Below are 12,576 nucleotides of genomic sequence, written 5' to 3'. Positions count from 1 at the left end.
TAGTTGGTATCTATGTTACCAGTCAATTTAGGATTAGCAAATTACTTGATGAATTAGTAGCACAGATCCTTTAACAATCTGGTTTTTTTTTTAGTATTTATTTATTTATCTTATTTTTTATGGCCGCGTTGGGTCTTGGTTGCAGTGCGCAGGCTTCTCTCTAGTTGCGGTACACAGGCTTCTCTCTAGTTGTGGCACGTGGGCTCAGCTGCCCCACAGCATGTGAGATCTTAGTTCCCCTACCAGGGATCGAGCCAGCATCCCCTGCATTGGAAGATGGATTCTTAACCACTGGACCACCAGGGAAATCCCCCTTTAACAGTCTTTATCACAAGAGTTTTAGGGGAATGAATAAAAGAATGAATTTTTTTTTTTTTGGTGTACGCGGGCCTCTCAGTGTTGTGGCCTCTCCCATTGCGGAGCACAGGCCCCGGATGTGCAGGCTCAGCGGCCATGGCTCACAGGCCCATCCACTCTGTGGCATGTGGGATCTTCCCAGACCGGGGCACGACCCCGTGTGTCCCCTGCATCAGCAGGCGGACTCTCAACCACTGCGCCACCAGGGAAGCCCAAAAGAATGAATTTTTTAAAGCATATACCTAAGTAAAACCCAGGCCATTTTCTATTCAGAGAAGAGACACTGCTTTTTTTTTTTGCTTTTTGGCAGGGGTGTGGTGTATTTTGTACCATGTGCTAAAACCAGCCTATAAACTGCTCAACAGACAACCTTATAGTTTTATAATTTATCCAAAATATTTTTATTTACTTCGACAAAAATTATGAATCAGTATCCATTAATTTATTTAAATACATCTTTTAATCAATTTATTATCTTAATATTTGGAATAGTAGTATAATAGTGCCTCATTGTACGCATGATCAAATGAAATATTCCACTGAAAGGAGTTTTCAGATTACTTAAGTTTACCCTACCCTACCTTAATTATTTTTTACCCCAACCTTTTTAAAAAGACCATGTCTTAATAAACAGAGTATTATCAATATAATTTAATCTTATGGAATCATAAAATTTTACAGGTTGCACTATAGCACTTAACTTAGCTCTCATTTTACAGATGAAGAGACTGAGTTTCAGAGAAGATAAATGGCTTGTCCTTGGTCACATCTTGACATAGTGGCAGATCTGGGGCCTGAACCCTGTTCTCCTAACTCTTAGTAGAGCAGACTTCCCAAAGTACAAAAAGGCCTCAGATTTTTCAATGTGTATATCAGTGTACTGTGCTTTCAGAGTACAGCAACTGATGCAGAAAGGAAAGAGCAGTGTTAGACACTGGATAATGAGACGACCTTGGAAGTGTTGAGAACTACCAAGTTTATCAATTGCATGACACTTTGCCTTCTCCAGTTAGGCAGCTTTTATCTTTAGAGCATATGAAGTATTATTTTGAAATATCTTCAGGAACTGTTAAAGCTTATAGTACTCTTTGAGGCTATAATGAAAGGCTCAGCTACTCTGCTTTTCTAATTATCTTCTGTTCTGTGCTTTGCTTCCAGCTCTCACTTCTCCTTGCTGTCTGCTTCCACCAGCTGGTCTTATAGTCTCATATTAACTCCTTTTATCTGTTGTCTGCTGTGATATAGGACAGACAAAACTGGGTTAATGCTGGCTCTCCTGCTTACTAGTTTGCAACTTTAGGCAAGTTAATTAACTTCTCTGAGTCTTAATTTTATTATCTTAAAACTGGAGATTATGATAGTTTCTACTTTCATAGGATTGTTGTAAAGATTAAAATGTGGCAACTGGACCTACTCTCAGAGTTCCAAATACAAATGCTGTTTTCTATTTTGTTTCCAATATTTCCTGTTACTAGTTAACATTTAAGTGACCCTATAGCTTCAGAAACATACTGGGCTTAGAACTTTAGGAAGTGTCCCTCTAATAAATTGTAACCAGGCAGTTGAAACTGTCCCTGAGTGCCAGCATAATAGCTTTGTGTTTGACTCCAATTCCTGTATACCTTTTAACACTACTACTCAAAGATCTTAGCCCAGGAGATGAAGTGTAATGAAGTTGTAGTGATATACTAAAAAAGCATTACAGAGTCTGTTAGAATAGGCAAGAAGTGCTGGTAAAATAAGTGTTTTTTGGTCAGGATTTTGGTGAATGAAAATATATATAAAAAAGAAGAGTAAAAGACTTTTAAAACTGTCTACCTAGAAATCTCCAAGAAAATTACCCATAAAACTAATGCAGTACATATTTCAATATCACCAGAACAGTTAGGAATTATATTGCAATACTTGGTGGCTTCAACAAACGAGGGATGTGTTCCCATTTAAAAGAAGTCATCAGGGACTCAGGGTCCTTCTTTCTTTCTACTCCATCATCCTCAGTAAGGTGCTGCTGGAATTCCAGTCATCCCATCCTAGTTCTAGGGGGACAGAGCAAGGGGGAAAAGACACTCTTCCTCTTAAGTCGATTTTTAAAGTTTTCCTGGAAGCCCCACTCAGTGACTTCTGCCACCCATAGCTGCAAAAGAGATTAGGAAATAACAGTGTTTTAGCTGGGCACTTAAGAGAATGTGGAATGGATAAACTATGCTCTACAGATCTGCAGTCTAAAGACTGGATTGGATAGGCTACACTCTACAGTCTACACTCTAAAGGTCAGCTTTCTCTCACACCAGCAAAGCACGTCAAAAATGTGATGGGAAAAAAATCCTAATTGCAGTAGTAACAAAAACTGTAGATGCTTTGAGAATAGACCTAGCAAGAAAAGCACAGGAAGCTATGTGAAACATGTCTGAAACACAAACTAAGAGATGAAAAAATAGACATAACGTATTTCTAGAAGAAAAGACTTCATAAACATGTCTGTTTCTCTACAAACTATTCTCTAAATTAGATGCACTTACTTAAATTTTCAGCACAATATTTATGAGCTTGATAAAATGGTTCTAAAGTTCATCTGAAATTTTCCTCATACCACGAAACTATCACAGTTGGCTGGGAATAGGCAGATAGACTAATGGAACAGAAAAGAGAGTCCAAAAACAAATCTGTTTATATGGAAATTTAGTAGATAATAAAAGGTATTTCAAATCAGTAGAGAGACAGTGGACTCAGCCTGCATTGTCCAGCATCACAGCTACTAACCACAACTTTGTTTATGAAATGAAATACAATTCAGTTTCCTGGGAGCACTGGCCACATTTTGAGTACTCAGAAGCCGCAGGTGGCTAGTTACTTCTGCATTGGACTGCGCAGATACACATTTTAATCACTGCAGAAAGGTCCACTGGATGTCACTGCCCTAGAGGGTCAGGGGACACCTGGATACCTACTTAGGAAAAAAGTTAGTGCCCTAACTCAAGGCCTCCGGTACTTGTTTGAAAACTCCTCAGGTAATATTAATATACAGCCACGGTTGCAAACCACTGATGCAGATGATGACCTTCCATGTGATTAACAAAGATTCAGCTGAGATACTTCTTATTTTTCCAGAGTTATTCTTAGGCACCATCACTTGTCATTGTTATTGTGGTTACACCATTCAGCTGGCTTAAAGGCAGTGATGAAAGTACCAGCTTAAGAGTACTCTGCTGTTTCTGTTCAGCAAGGTGTACTTTTTTGCTCCCAACTGTGTCTGTGCCTGTGGGGTGACGTTTGAGGGTGTTTTCCCCCAAGTCTTGTATGTGCCTTGCGTGGCCCAAGAGTTGGGTGAGACAAGGGCCCTCTGAGGTGGTCTGGGAAGGCAGCACCATAGACTCCCGACAGACACTTGCATCTATTCTTTTGCTTATTTATTGGACTCCATATCAGCGAAAAAATACTCACTTTGTTTTCCAATATAAATTGAAACTTCCCCCCAAGGTCTTTTCTAAATTTGGGGGCTTTTCCTACTCGAGTTCTTTTTGAGAATACTTTATATTGATTTACCATCTAAATATGTTGTGTCCAACACAGATATGAGTTACATGAATGTTATGTATCCATACGTTGCTTTTGATGCTTTTCTAAATAATGCTATTAAAGTCTTTTCACAGATTCAAACACTCTGGTTAAATCCTTCATTCATGTAGCACCAGTTTTCTTATCTTAGAAGCCTGGCTTCTCTGGATTCCAGAGCCAGGCATCAGATCCATGAACACTATGGAAAAGATCTGTGTGCCCCACCCTCCTGCCATATTCAGAAAATACCCAAGAAGCACATGTGTCTTTCTGGCATTGAAATTGATTTCTTGTTAAGTTGGGAGGTCTCCCACATGCCAACGTGTTTGGTGACATACCAGCTAATCTCCAGTGACTTCAGGAAGCTTTACAGGTCTCAAATTCACATAATTTAAATTCATTTAAATGTATAAATGTGGGTATTTGCCATGCAGCACTTTGGTGGAGATATAGCTCCAGAGAGGTTTTAGGATATGTCATTTGACTTCAGAAGGCTACTAGAATAATTAAAATACTTTGTGAAAATCACTGAAAACTGCACCTAAGGTATTTTGAATTTATTAACTTTAAAAATAAAAACCATGTGAGCAGAAAGCTAGTAATTCAAAAATTACAATTGAAATTAAATGTTTTAATACAGAGTGTAGGAGATAAAAGTGATTTTTGAGGCTCCGTCAGCTTTGGTGTAAACTGTAAGACCTGTGTGATTTATCTGCAGTAGTTTATTGGAAATAATCCAATGCTTACATGTGAAGCCAACAAAATATGGCATTTGGTAATTTTTTGTTTGAATTCCCAGTGTTAGTAAAACCTAAGCAGAAAAAGATCACTGTCTTCTTAAGGAGTCAGATGATTATTGGATCCAGCTGTTTGGAAGGGAGTGTGACGTTGGATAACTTTTCCCAAAAAATATTCTTTGGAGATAGGAGTTTTTTTTAGGAGACCTCCATGTGCCATGGGTACTGAAGAAGCAGCCCAAGAAAACTGTACTCTTTTTGTACACAACATGGAACCAATACTTCATTATCAAAAAGGAAGTCATTCTAATTAGGGACACTAGTGGCTTGAAATAAGGCCTGAGGTTGTGGTATCTGTTTTCAGTGTCTTTTAAGCGACTGTCTTTCTTGGAAGTGTAGCACAGGTAGTACTTGGTGCTGGTATCAAAATGGAGAGACCAGCAGGATACTCCCACGTTCCGAGTGCTTACCGTTTCCACTGTGGTCAGATCTCTTTAGTTCCACAGTTCTAGCTCCCAACAAGATAGTGTGAAAAAGAACCAAAGACCTGTTCTGAGCCCTGTTCAGTTCCAGAGGCCTTTGTACTGCTCTACTTCAGGAATTCCCAGTGAATGGCTACTCAGAAGACAGTACTGGCTACTATGAAACTATTTATCATTCAGAACTCTAAATGCTAATAGTTGATGTGTTACTTCCTAGGGACATTCCAGCTATATCACACACCTTGACTGGTCTCCAGACAACAAGTACATAATGTCTAACTCGGGAGACTATGAGATTCTGTACTGTAAGTATGAATGATCACATACGGCTGAGATGTGTCTGTCAGGGGCAGTAAAGAGCAGGCTGCATGGAATCTGAATTGTGCAGCCACTGCACGCTGGCCCCTCTAACCTGAAGAAGCATGTGCTACTCAGAGCTGGCTAAGAAATGAGAATCTCAAAGTAATGAGTTCACTTAAATGTCATGAGAAATTATTCAGGGGGACTGATCCTGCTCTGAATGGTTCTGTATTTAACAACTTTTCCTAGAGGCAGGAAGGAGTACAATAGATGGGCATTTATGCTTTTTAAAGAAAAAACAACTTCAGTGGGAAACAGTTTATAGTTCTATAAACCGTGTTAAACACTTTCTTTTCAAATGTGTCAATATTTTCAGTGTATGGATTATAAATACAAGTAAACGTGGCTAGTTTGAGTCAAGATGCATTTTCAAATACATTTGTACACAAGCACTATGATTATACTTCCTGTTTCTAAATTTAAAGGGGACATTCCAAATGGCTGCAAACTAATCAGGAATCGATCAGACTGTAAGGACATCGATTGGACGACATACACCTGTGTGCTAGGCTTTCAAGTCTTTGGTAAGGACATTGCACTTGATGTTTGGAAAAGGCTATTTGTGGTGTTTTTATGTGTAATACTTAAATTTCTAAATGAAAAGTAGTCTACGTTTTTTTTTTAATTTATTTTTTATTGAAGTATAGCTGAATTACAATGTGTTAATTTCTGCTGTACAGCAGCGATTCAGTTATACATACATATACATAGTTTTTCATATTCTTTTCCATTATGGTTTATCACAGGACATTGAATATATAGTTCCCTGTGCTATAGGACCTTGTAGTTTATCCATTCTGTATATAGCAGTTTGCATCTGCTAACCCCAAACTCCCAATCCAACCCTCCCCCACCCTCCTCCCCCTTGGCAACCACCAGTCTGTTCTCCATGTCCCTGATTCTGTTTCTTTCTTCTTTTTTTTTTTTAATAAAGAGGCAGAGTGTATTTTTTTTAAATATCTTTATTAGAGTGTAATTGCTTTACAATGTTGTGTTAGTTTCTGCTTTACAACAAAGTGAATCAGTTATACATATATATATGTTCCCATATCTCCTCCCTCTTGCGTCTCCCTCCCACCCTCCCTATCCCACCCCTCTAGGTGGTCACAAAGCGCCAAGCTGATCTCCCTGTGCTGTGTGGCTGCTTCCCACTAGCTGTCTGTTTTACATTTGGTAGTGTGTATATGTCCATGCCACTCTCTCACTTCTTTTTCATAGATAAGTTCATTTGTATCATGTTTTAGATTCCACATATAAGTGATAATCATATAGTATGTCTTTCTGACTCACTTCACTTAGTACTCTTTAGTGTTATCACTATTAATGCACAGTTCAGAGAAGCTGAGTATTAGGATTGAACCAATATGAGGTTTATTCTCTGCAGAATTCAGCAGACTTGGTCCCCAATAAATATGAAAGAATTAAAAAGGAAAGGCATTTACATAATAGTGTAGATTGCCTTTCACAATTTTTTCCTCCAGGTGAAAACTGAAGCTTTCAAATTTGTAAAGGCATTTTCAAAATAACAGCTTTACTGAGATACCATTCACATACCATATAATTCACCTATTTAAAGTGCACAATTTGGTGGTTTTAGCATATTCATAGGATTGTGCACCCATCATCACTATCTGATTTTAGGACATTTTCATTACCCCAAAAAGAAACTCTGCTCCCTCCCCCTTCCACAACCTCCCAGCAACCACTGATCTTCTTTCTTTTTCTAATGATTTGCATATTCAGGACAGTTCGTATAAATGGAATCATGTACCACGTGATCCATCGAAACTGACTTCTTTTTCCTTTAGCACAGGTGTTCAAGGTTCATCATGTTGTAGCAAGTATCAGTACTTCATTTTATGGCTGAATAACATCCCTTTGTGTGGCTATACCACATTCTGTTCATCACCAGTTGATGGACACTTAGGTTGTTTCCACTTTTTACTATAAATAATGTTGCTATGAACAGTTTTCGTGTAGACATGTTTTCATTCTCTCGGGTTATACCTAGGAGCAGAACTGCAGGGTCAAATGGTAACTCTAACTCTGTTTAACCTTTTGAGGAACTGCCAGACTGTTTTCCTAAGTGGCCACCAGCAGCGTATGAGGGTTCTGTTTCTCGACATCATTGTCAACAGTTATTCTTTTGCATGTGGGTGTCCAATTATCCCAATACCATTTATTGACATATAAAGGCATTTTTAACAGACATTATTTAAAGATAAAATGTGGAGATCATTCCTAATCTCATGTTTTGGACATTTCTAGAAATCTGTCCTTTGACAGTTTTCTCAGTCTTTGCCAGTCTGTAGGAATCCTTCTGAGAAAGTTAGGATTAAAAAGAGATGTTATACTCAGTAATTAGAATATTGGATATGGATGTGGCACCAGTACCTAAAGCAGTTCCCAAAATATTAGGTATTTTTCCTTTAACAGTGTATCTCTGCCTTCTGAAATGTTGGACTCTCTCCTCCACTCTGATGGTAGATCTGAACATTTCTTTATGCTGTGTGCATTAGAAAAATAATCCATTATGGGTACTTGTTCTAAATACAACTGCTAATGAGATGAAGAAGCCTACCAGGCTTGGAAGAAATTAAAACAAAATAACCCTGACTAGTCCATAAACAAATGCATTATTCTGGGTAAAGCTGAAGCAGTGGCCAATAGCTAATAACTTACCTTCTTATTTTAGTGAAACAATATTTAATTTACTTATTAAGAGATGTGAGACAAGAAGTGTTTCATCTTTAGTGAATTTACCAAAAAAAAAAAACTGTTCTCTAGAGCAGTACTGAACTACAGGAGGCCAGCATCTCAACTGTTATATATTGTATATTTTTAGTCTAGTAGAGGTTTGTGCTAATTATGTTGAACATGATCACCAGTGCCTCGTAATGATTCAGAATAATTAAATTTGCTGTGTTGACCTTTGGACATAAATAGTTTATGGAAACTTCTATGGATAACATGATAGACTAGTGGATGGCCTATACATTTCCATTAAGAAAGAATCTCTGAGGTTTTTTTTTTAAGTGCCTGCCTGAAAGGGAGCAGAGTCCACTTTGAAGAATAAGTGCTATGGTATTGTTTCTGCACTTTGCTACAGAAATAACTGAGAATTTCCCCTCCAACTGGAAACTTTAAACAGGAGGAGCTTATTGTCAAGGTGAGACAAGTGAAAACTAAAATTATTTATTAGCACCACCTGCTGGTTACTAGTGAGTATTTTTGAGTCTTAAAGTTTAAAGTCTTAAATTTTCCATCTTGAGGTTATTTCAGTTTCTTTATTATTAGATTTCGGATAAAATTTCATCATTTGAATGAAGTATTGAGCCACTAAGAAATCTTTAAGGGAAATTTAGCAGCTAAGAGTTTGAACACGGATGAAAATTAAGATTCTAAAATAAACACACGTAGCATGGCAGCTGTATTTTTCAGGCTAATTTTTCTACACCCCCCCATGTTTCCATATCAAAGGTGTCTGGCCAGAAGGATCTGATGGGACAGATATCAATGCACTGGTGCGATCCCACAATAGAAAGGTGATAGCTGTTGCTGATGACTTTTGCAAAGTCCACCTGTTTCAGTATCCCTGCTCCAAAGCAAAGGTAAAATCAACTTAATAAAAACTAGTGTTATAGGGCCTTTTGTTTGGGGATATATTGTGTCGATGGTGGGAAAATATTCATAGGGTTACTAATTACTGTCTGTGATACTACAGTGTATGGGGGAGGGAATAGGGCCGTCTGTAAGCATCCAAGCAGGCAGTGCTTGTCTTTTCCTTCCTCATTAAGGTAAAGGAGAAGACAGAGAAGCCACTTGATGATGTTTTATTCATTTTCGTTTACTGTCCTTTTTTTTTTTTTCATTTTGATACCTTGGCAGTTTTAAATTTCTTCTAAACATATTAAAATATTTTATTTTTGTTACATGATCAATATTATGACTCCTAAGTCTATAATCTTTCTAACGTAGTAGATTCTCCCCTAGCCATCTCAGTAAAATAGTCACTAAACTCTAACAAGCATGCAGAAGAGATTTTTTTTTTTTACAGTCTGAAAGTACAGCTGTCCAATTACTTTGTTTCTCCCATATAAATAGGTATTAAAAGGAAATTACTGCTAGCTTTATTCCTCAGTCAGTGACTTGTGGTTTTGATCTGAATTACCTGTTTCACAAACTGAATGACCTCCCTAACCTAGTCACCTCCATTGCTGTAAGCAGGCATATGAAGAATGAGTTTAATTCTCCTATCTGATTTATTTCACGTAGGCTCCCAGTCACAAGTACAGTGCCCACAGCAGCCATGTCACCAATGTCAGTTTTACTCATAATGACAGTCACCTGATTTCAACTGGTGGAAAAGACATGAGCATCATTCAGTGGAAACTTGTGGAAAAGTTATCTTTGCCTCAGAATGAGGTTGTAGCGGATACTGCGCTCACCAAAGCCCCCGTCTCTTCCATTGAAAGTGTCATGCAGTCTGATGCTCCCGCACCACCTCCTTCCCAGCCCTTAAATGAGACAGCTGAAGAAGAAAGCAGGATAAGCAGTTCTCCCACACTTCTGGAGAACAGCCTGGAACAGACTGTGGGGCCCAGCGCAGACCACAGTGAGGAGCGGAGTGAGGGGGGCAGCGAAGACCTCGGTGAGCCTATTTATGAAGAGCCAGCCTGCGGGATGAGTGATGAGCAGAGCGAAGGTGCTCTCCCTGGGGACCAGCAGGACCCTTCACCCCTGTCCTAACACAGGGACTTCGCGTGACTCCCTTTTTCCTTCAGCTGCATGATGTGGTCTTGTGATAAAGTTCAGATAACAGGCCAGGAAGTGATGGAGAATCACTATTGATGGAGATTTTGGTTTCCACGTAATCTGTTTTCAATAGTCTTATCTTCCGTCTCTTAAATGCAGTCGACCTAAAGGTTCGGTTTGATGTGTGTTGAAAATTAACCAAACTTAATAGTAGGAAAAGACTGAAACTCAATTGTGTCTTAGAAATTACTGTGTATGTGAGTGGTATGATGTTAATACTGGAAACAAAAACACCGGTTGTATAGATTTTAAATAAACCCCTCATTATCTGAGCAGGTTTTCTTCAGGAACAACCAGAGGCATCACAAACGCTGTTACTCATCTGCTGGCTCAGACTGTGCTTTTTTTTTTTCCCCCCCGATGCTGAAAATCAGAAAAACAAAACAAAAACCAAAAAAAAACCTTCTCTTACTGAGATTCCCTCCCACCCAAAATGTCTAGTGGAAATTTTTTAGTTAAGAAAAACTTCATTAGTGCCACGAGCAGTAGTGTTGCCTTCTTAAATAATAACACTCTTTTCTTATGTAGCCAGCAGATGTCCAGATGTGCTTGTTAGTCTACCATGTAGGTGCTGCCTTTTCCAAGTCAGAGTGAGGAACAGTCCCTTAATTTCCTGTGTGCAAATCTATTTTATCTTAGAACTAAGAAAGCAGTGGTTTGTTACAGAGCTTTTCGTGTATATTAAACCATTGATACTCCGAAATATGGATTCCTCCAAGGATTCCTTTACTGGCCTAAACATTTTCAAATGTTTGGCGTTCCAGTGAATGAACAGAAGATACCGCACACCCGTAAAATTAAACTTGGCTCATCTTAGCTTAGCCTTCATCATAATTTGCTCCTTCAATAACAGAAATATAAAGTTTAAATGATTGAATTGGTGCTTGAAATTCACTGGTTTAGGTGTAATTTTCATACAGATTATTGAGGGATAAAATACTCAACAAATTGCAAATTCTTTTTTATATAAGTGTGAATAAGTCACAGGCATTTTTTATAAATTGCATACTTAACAGACCTGCTATACACAGTGATTTTTCTCTGGTGGAGTTGCTTTAAGCCTTTCAATTCTGATGTGGCTATCCTCTGCTGTTTGGGGCAGTGCATGTGTTATTATGCATTGGATAGTTGTTTTTTAAAGTTTTGTCAGATGATTATGTTTTTCTTAAGTATGTGTTTCCTATTTTCAAAATAATTACAAATATGCCTTTCCTATATATTTGTTTATACTTTGATTATAAAAAAAGACTTATTTTTTAACTTGCAATGTTTTGATATCTTTTTTTTTTTTTTTTTTTTTGGTTAGATCATGTTTAGAAACTTTGGATGAGTTCAAAAGTCTTAAGTATGCAAGTGTTTACGTGACTGTGCCATTCCAAAGTGCATCAGAACTGTCATTCCCTTCTACTGTCTTCTCAGGAGTAATACAAATCAGGTATTTCATCATCATTTGGTAATACACAAACTTCAGTGAACTCCCAAGGACACTCACATTTGTATTCACATGCTGTATGTAAGGGTGTGGGTATGTGTGAAGGGGTGAGTGTAGACACTCACTGTGTATCTCTATATAAGATATGCGCCACATTGAAAATACTCAGTGTGTTATCTCTGTGTATAGATATATGTCCATGTATTTCTCTTTCCTTTTGTTTACAACTGTTCAAAAAAAAAAAAAAAAAAAAAACACCTCAAAGTAGTTCTCTTCAAAAGAAGGGAGGTAGACTCCAAGCAAGCAACCCATCATTCTTCAGTATGTTTGTACATACTTCTCAGAGAGCAGCAGTAGTATCAGGCATATATGTTTGCCTATTAGCTGTGGTGACTGAGTCATCAGGCCAGCATGTGCCATACCCTGCAGGAAAAATACTACGAGATGAACAAGTAATTCTAGGAGAAGAAAAAGCATTTCTCTCCATGATAAGCAGGGAGTTTATTTAGGGACATCAGTCACCTTTGGGGTTGCTGTGTACCATGGAATTTATATTCGTGATATCTTGGGTGGTAGTTTCAAAAGACACTACTAATACGCAGAAAGCGTTCCAGCTCTCTATTGCTGGCAACTACTGTTTAACAGTCAATTAAATCTGTGATAATGGTTGGAAGTGGGTGGGATTATGAAATTGTAGATGTTTTTAGAAAAACTTGTGAATGAAAATGAATCCAAGTGTTTCATGTGAAGATGTTGAGCCATTTCTATCATGCATTCCTGTCTTATGGCAGAAAATTTTGAAGATTAAAAAATAAAATGTTTCATTTGTCTCTCTAAA

The 12,576-nt window shown here is 38.0% G+C and overlaps 1 protein-coding gene across 17 annotated transcripts in view; it reads left to right on the top strand.

Annotated features, from left to right (window-relative positions):
• Nucleotides 1-12,576, top strand: part of EML4 (EMAP like 4) — a 154,316-nt gene extending 141,740 nt beyond the window's left edge. For 6 of the 17 annotated variants that reach the window (XM_067007680.1, XM_059079323.2, XM_067007686.1 and 3 more), the window contains 4 exons: nt 5,349-5,436; nt 5,917-6,015; nt 8,972-9,102; nt 9,767-11,563. In XM_067007680.1, the coding sequence (XP_066863781.1) occupies nt 5,349-5,436; nt 5,917-6,015; nt 8,972-9,102; nt 9,767-10,240 (792 nt within the window). In that variant the 3' untranslated portion in view covers nt 10,241-11,563. Of the gene's footprint in view, nt 1-5,348; nt 5,437-5,916; nt 6,016-8,971; nt 9,103-9,766; nt 11,564-11,612 lie in introns of those variants that run through there. The other 11 variants (XM_067007684.1, XM_067007683.1, XM_067007688.1 and 8 more) reach the window with 4 other exon arrangements.

Source organism: Kogia breviceps, chromosome 11 (assembly GCF_026419965.1).
Source record: "Kogia breviceps isolate mKogBre1 chromosome 11, mKogBre1 haplotype 1, whole genome shotgun sequence".
Classification (NCBI taxonomy): Eukaryota; Metazoa; Chordata; class Mammalia; order Artiodactyla; family Physeteridae; genus Kogia; species Kogia breviceps.
The sequence above is the reverse complement of the archived record's forward strand: the minus strand, read 5'-3'. Positions and strand labels throughout refer to the sequence as shown.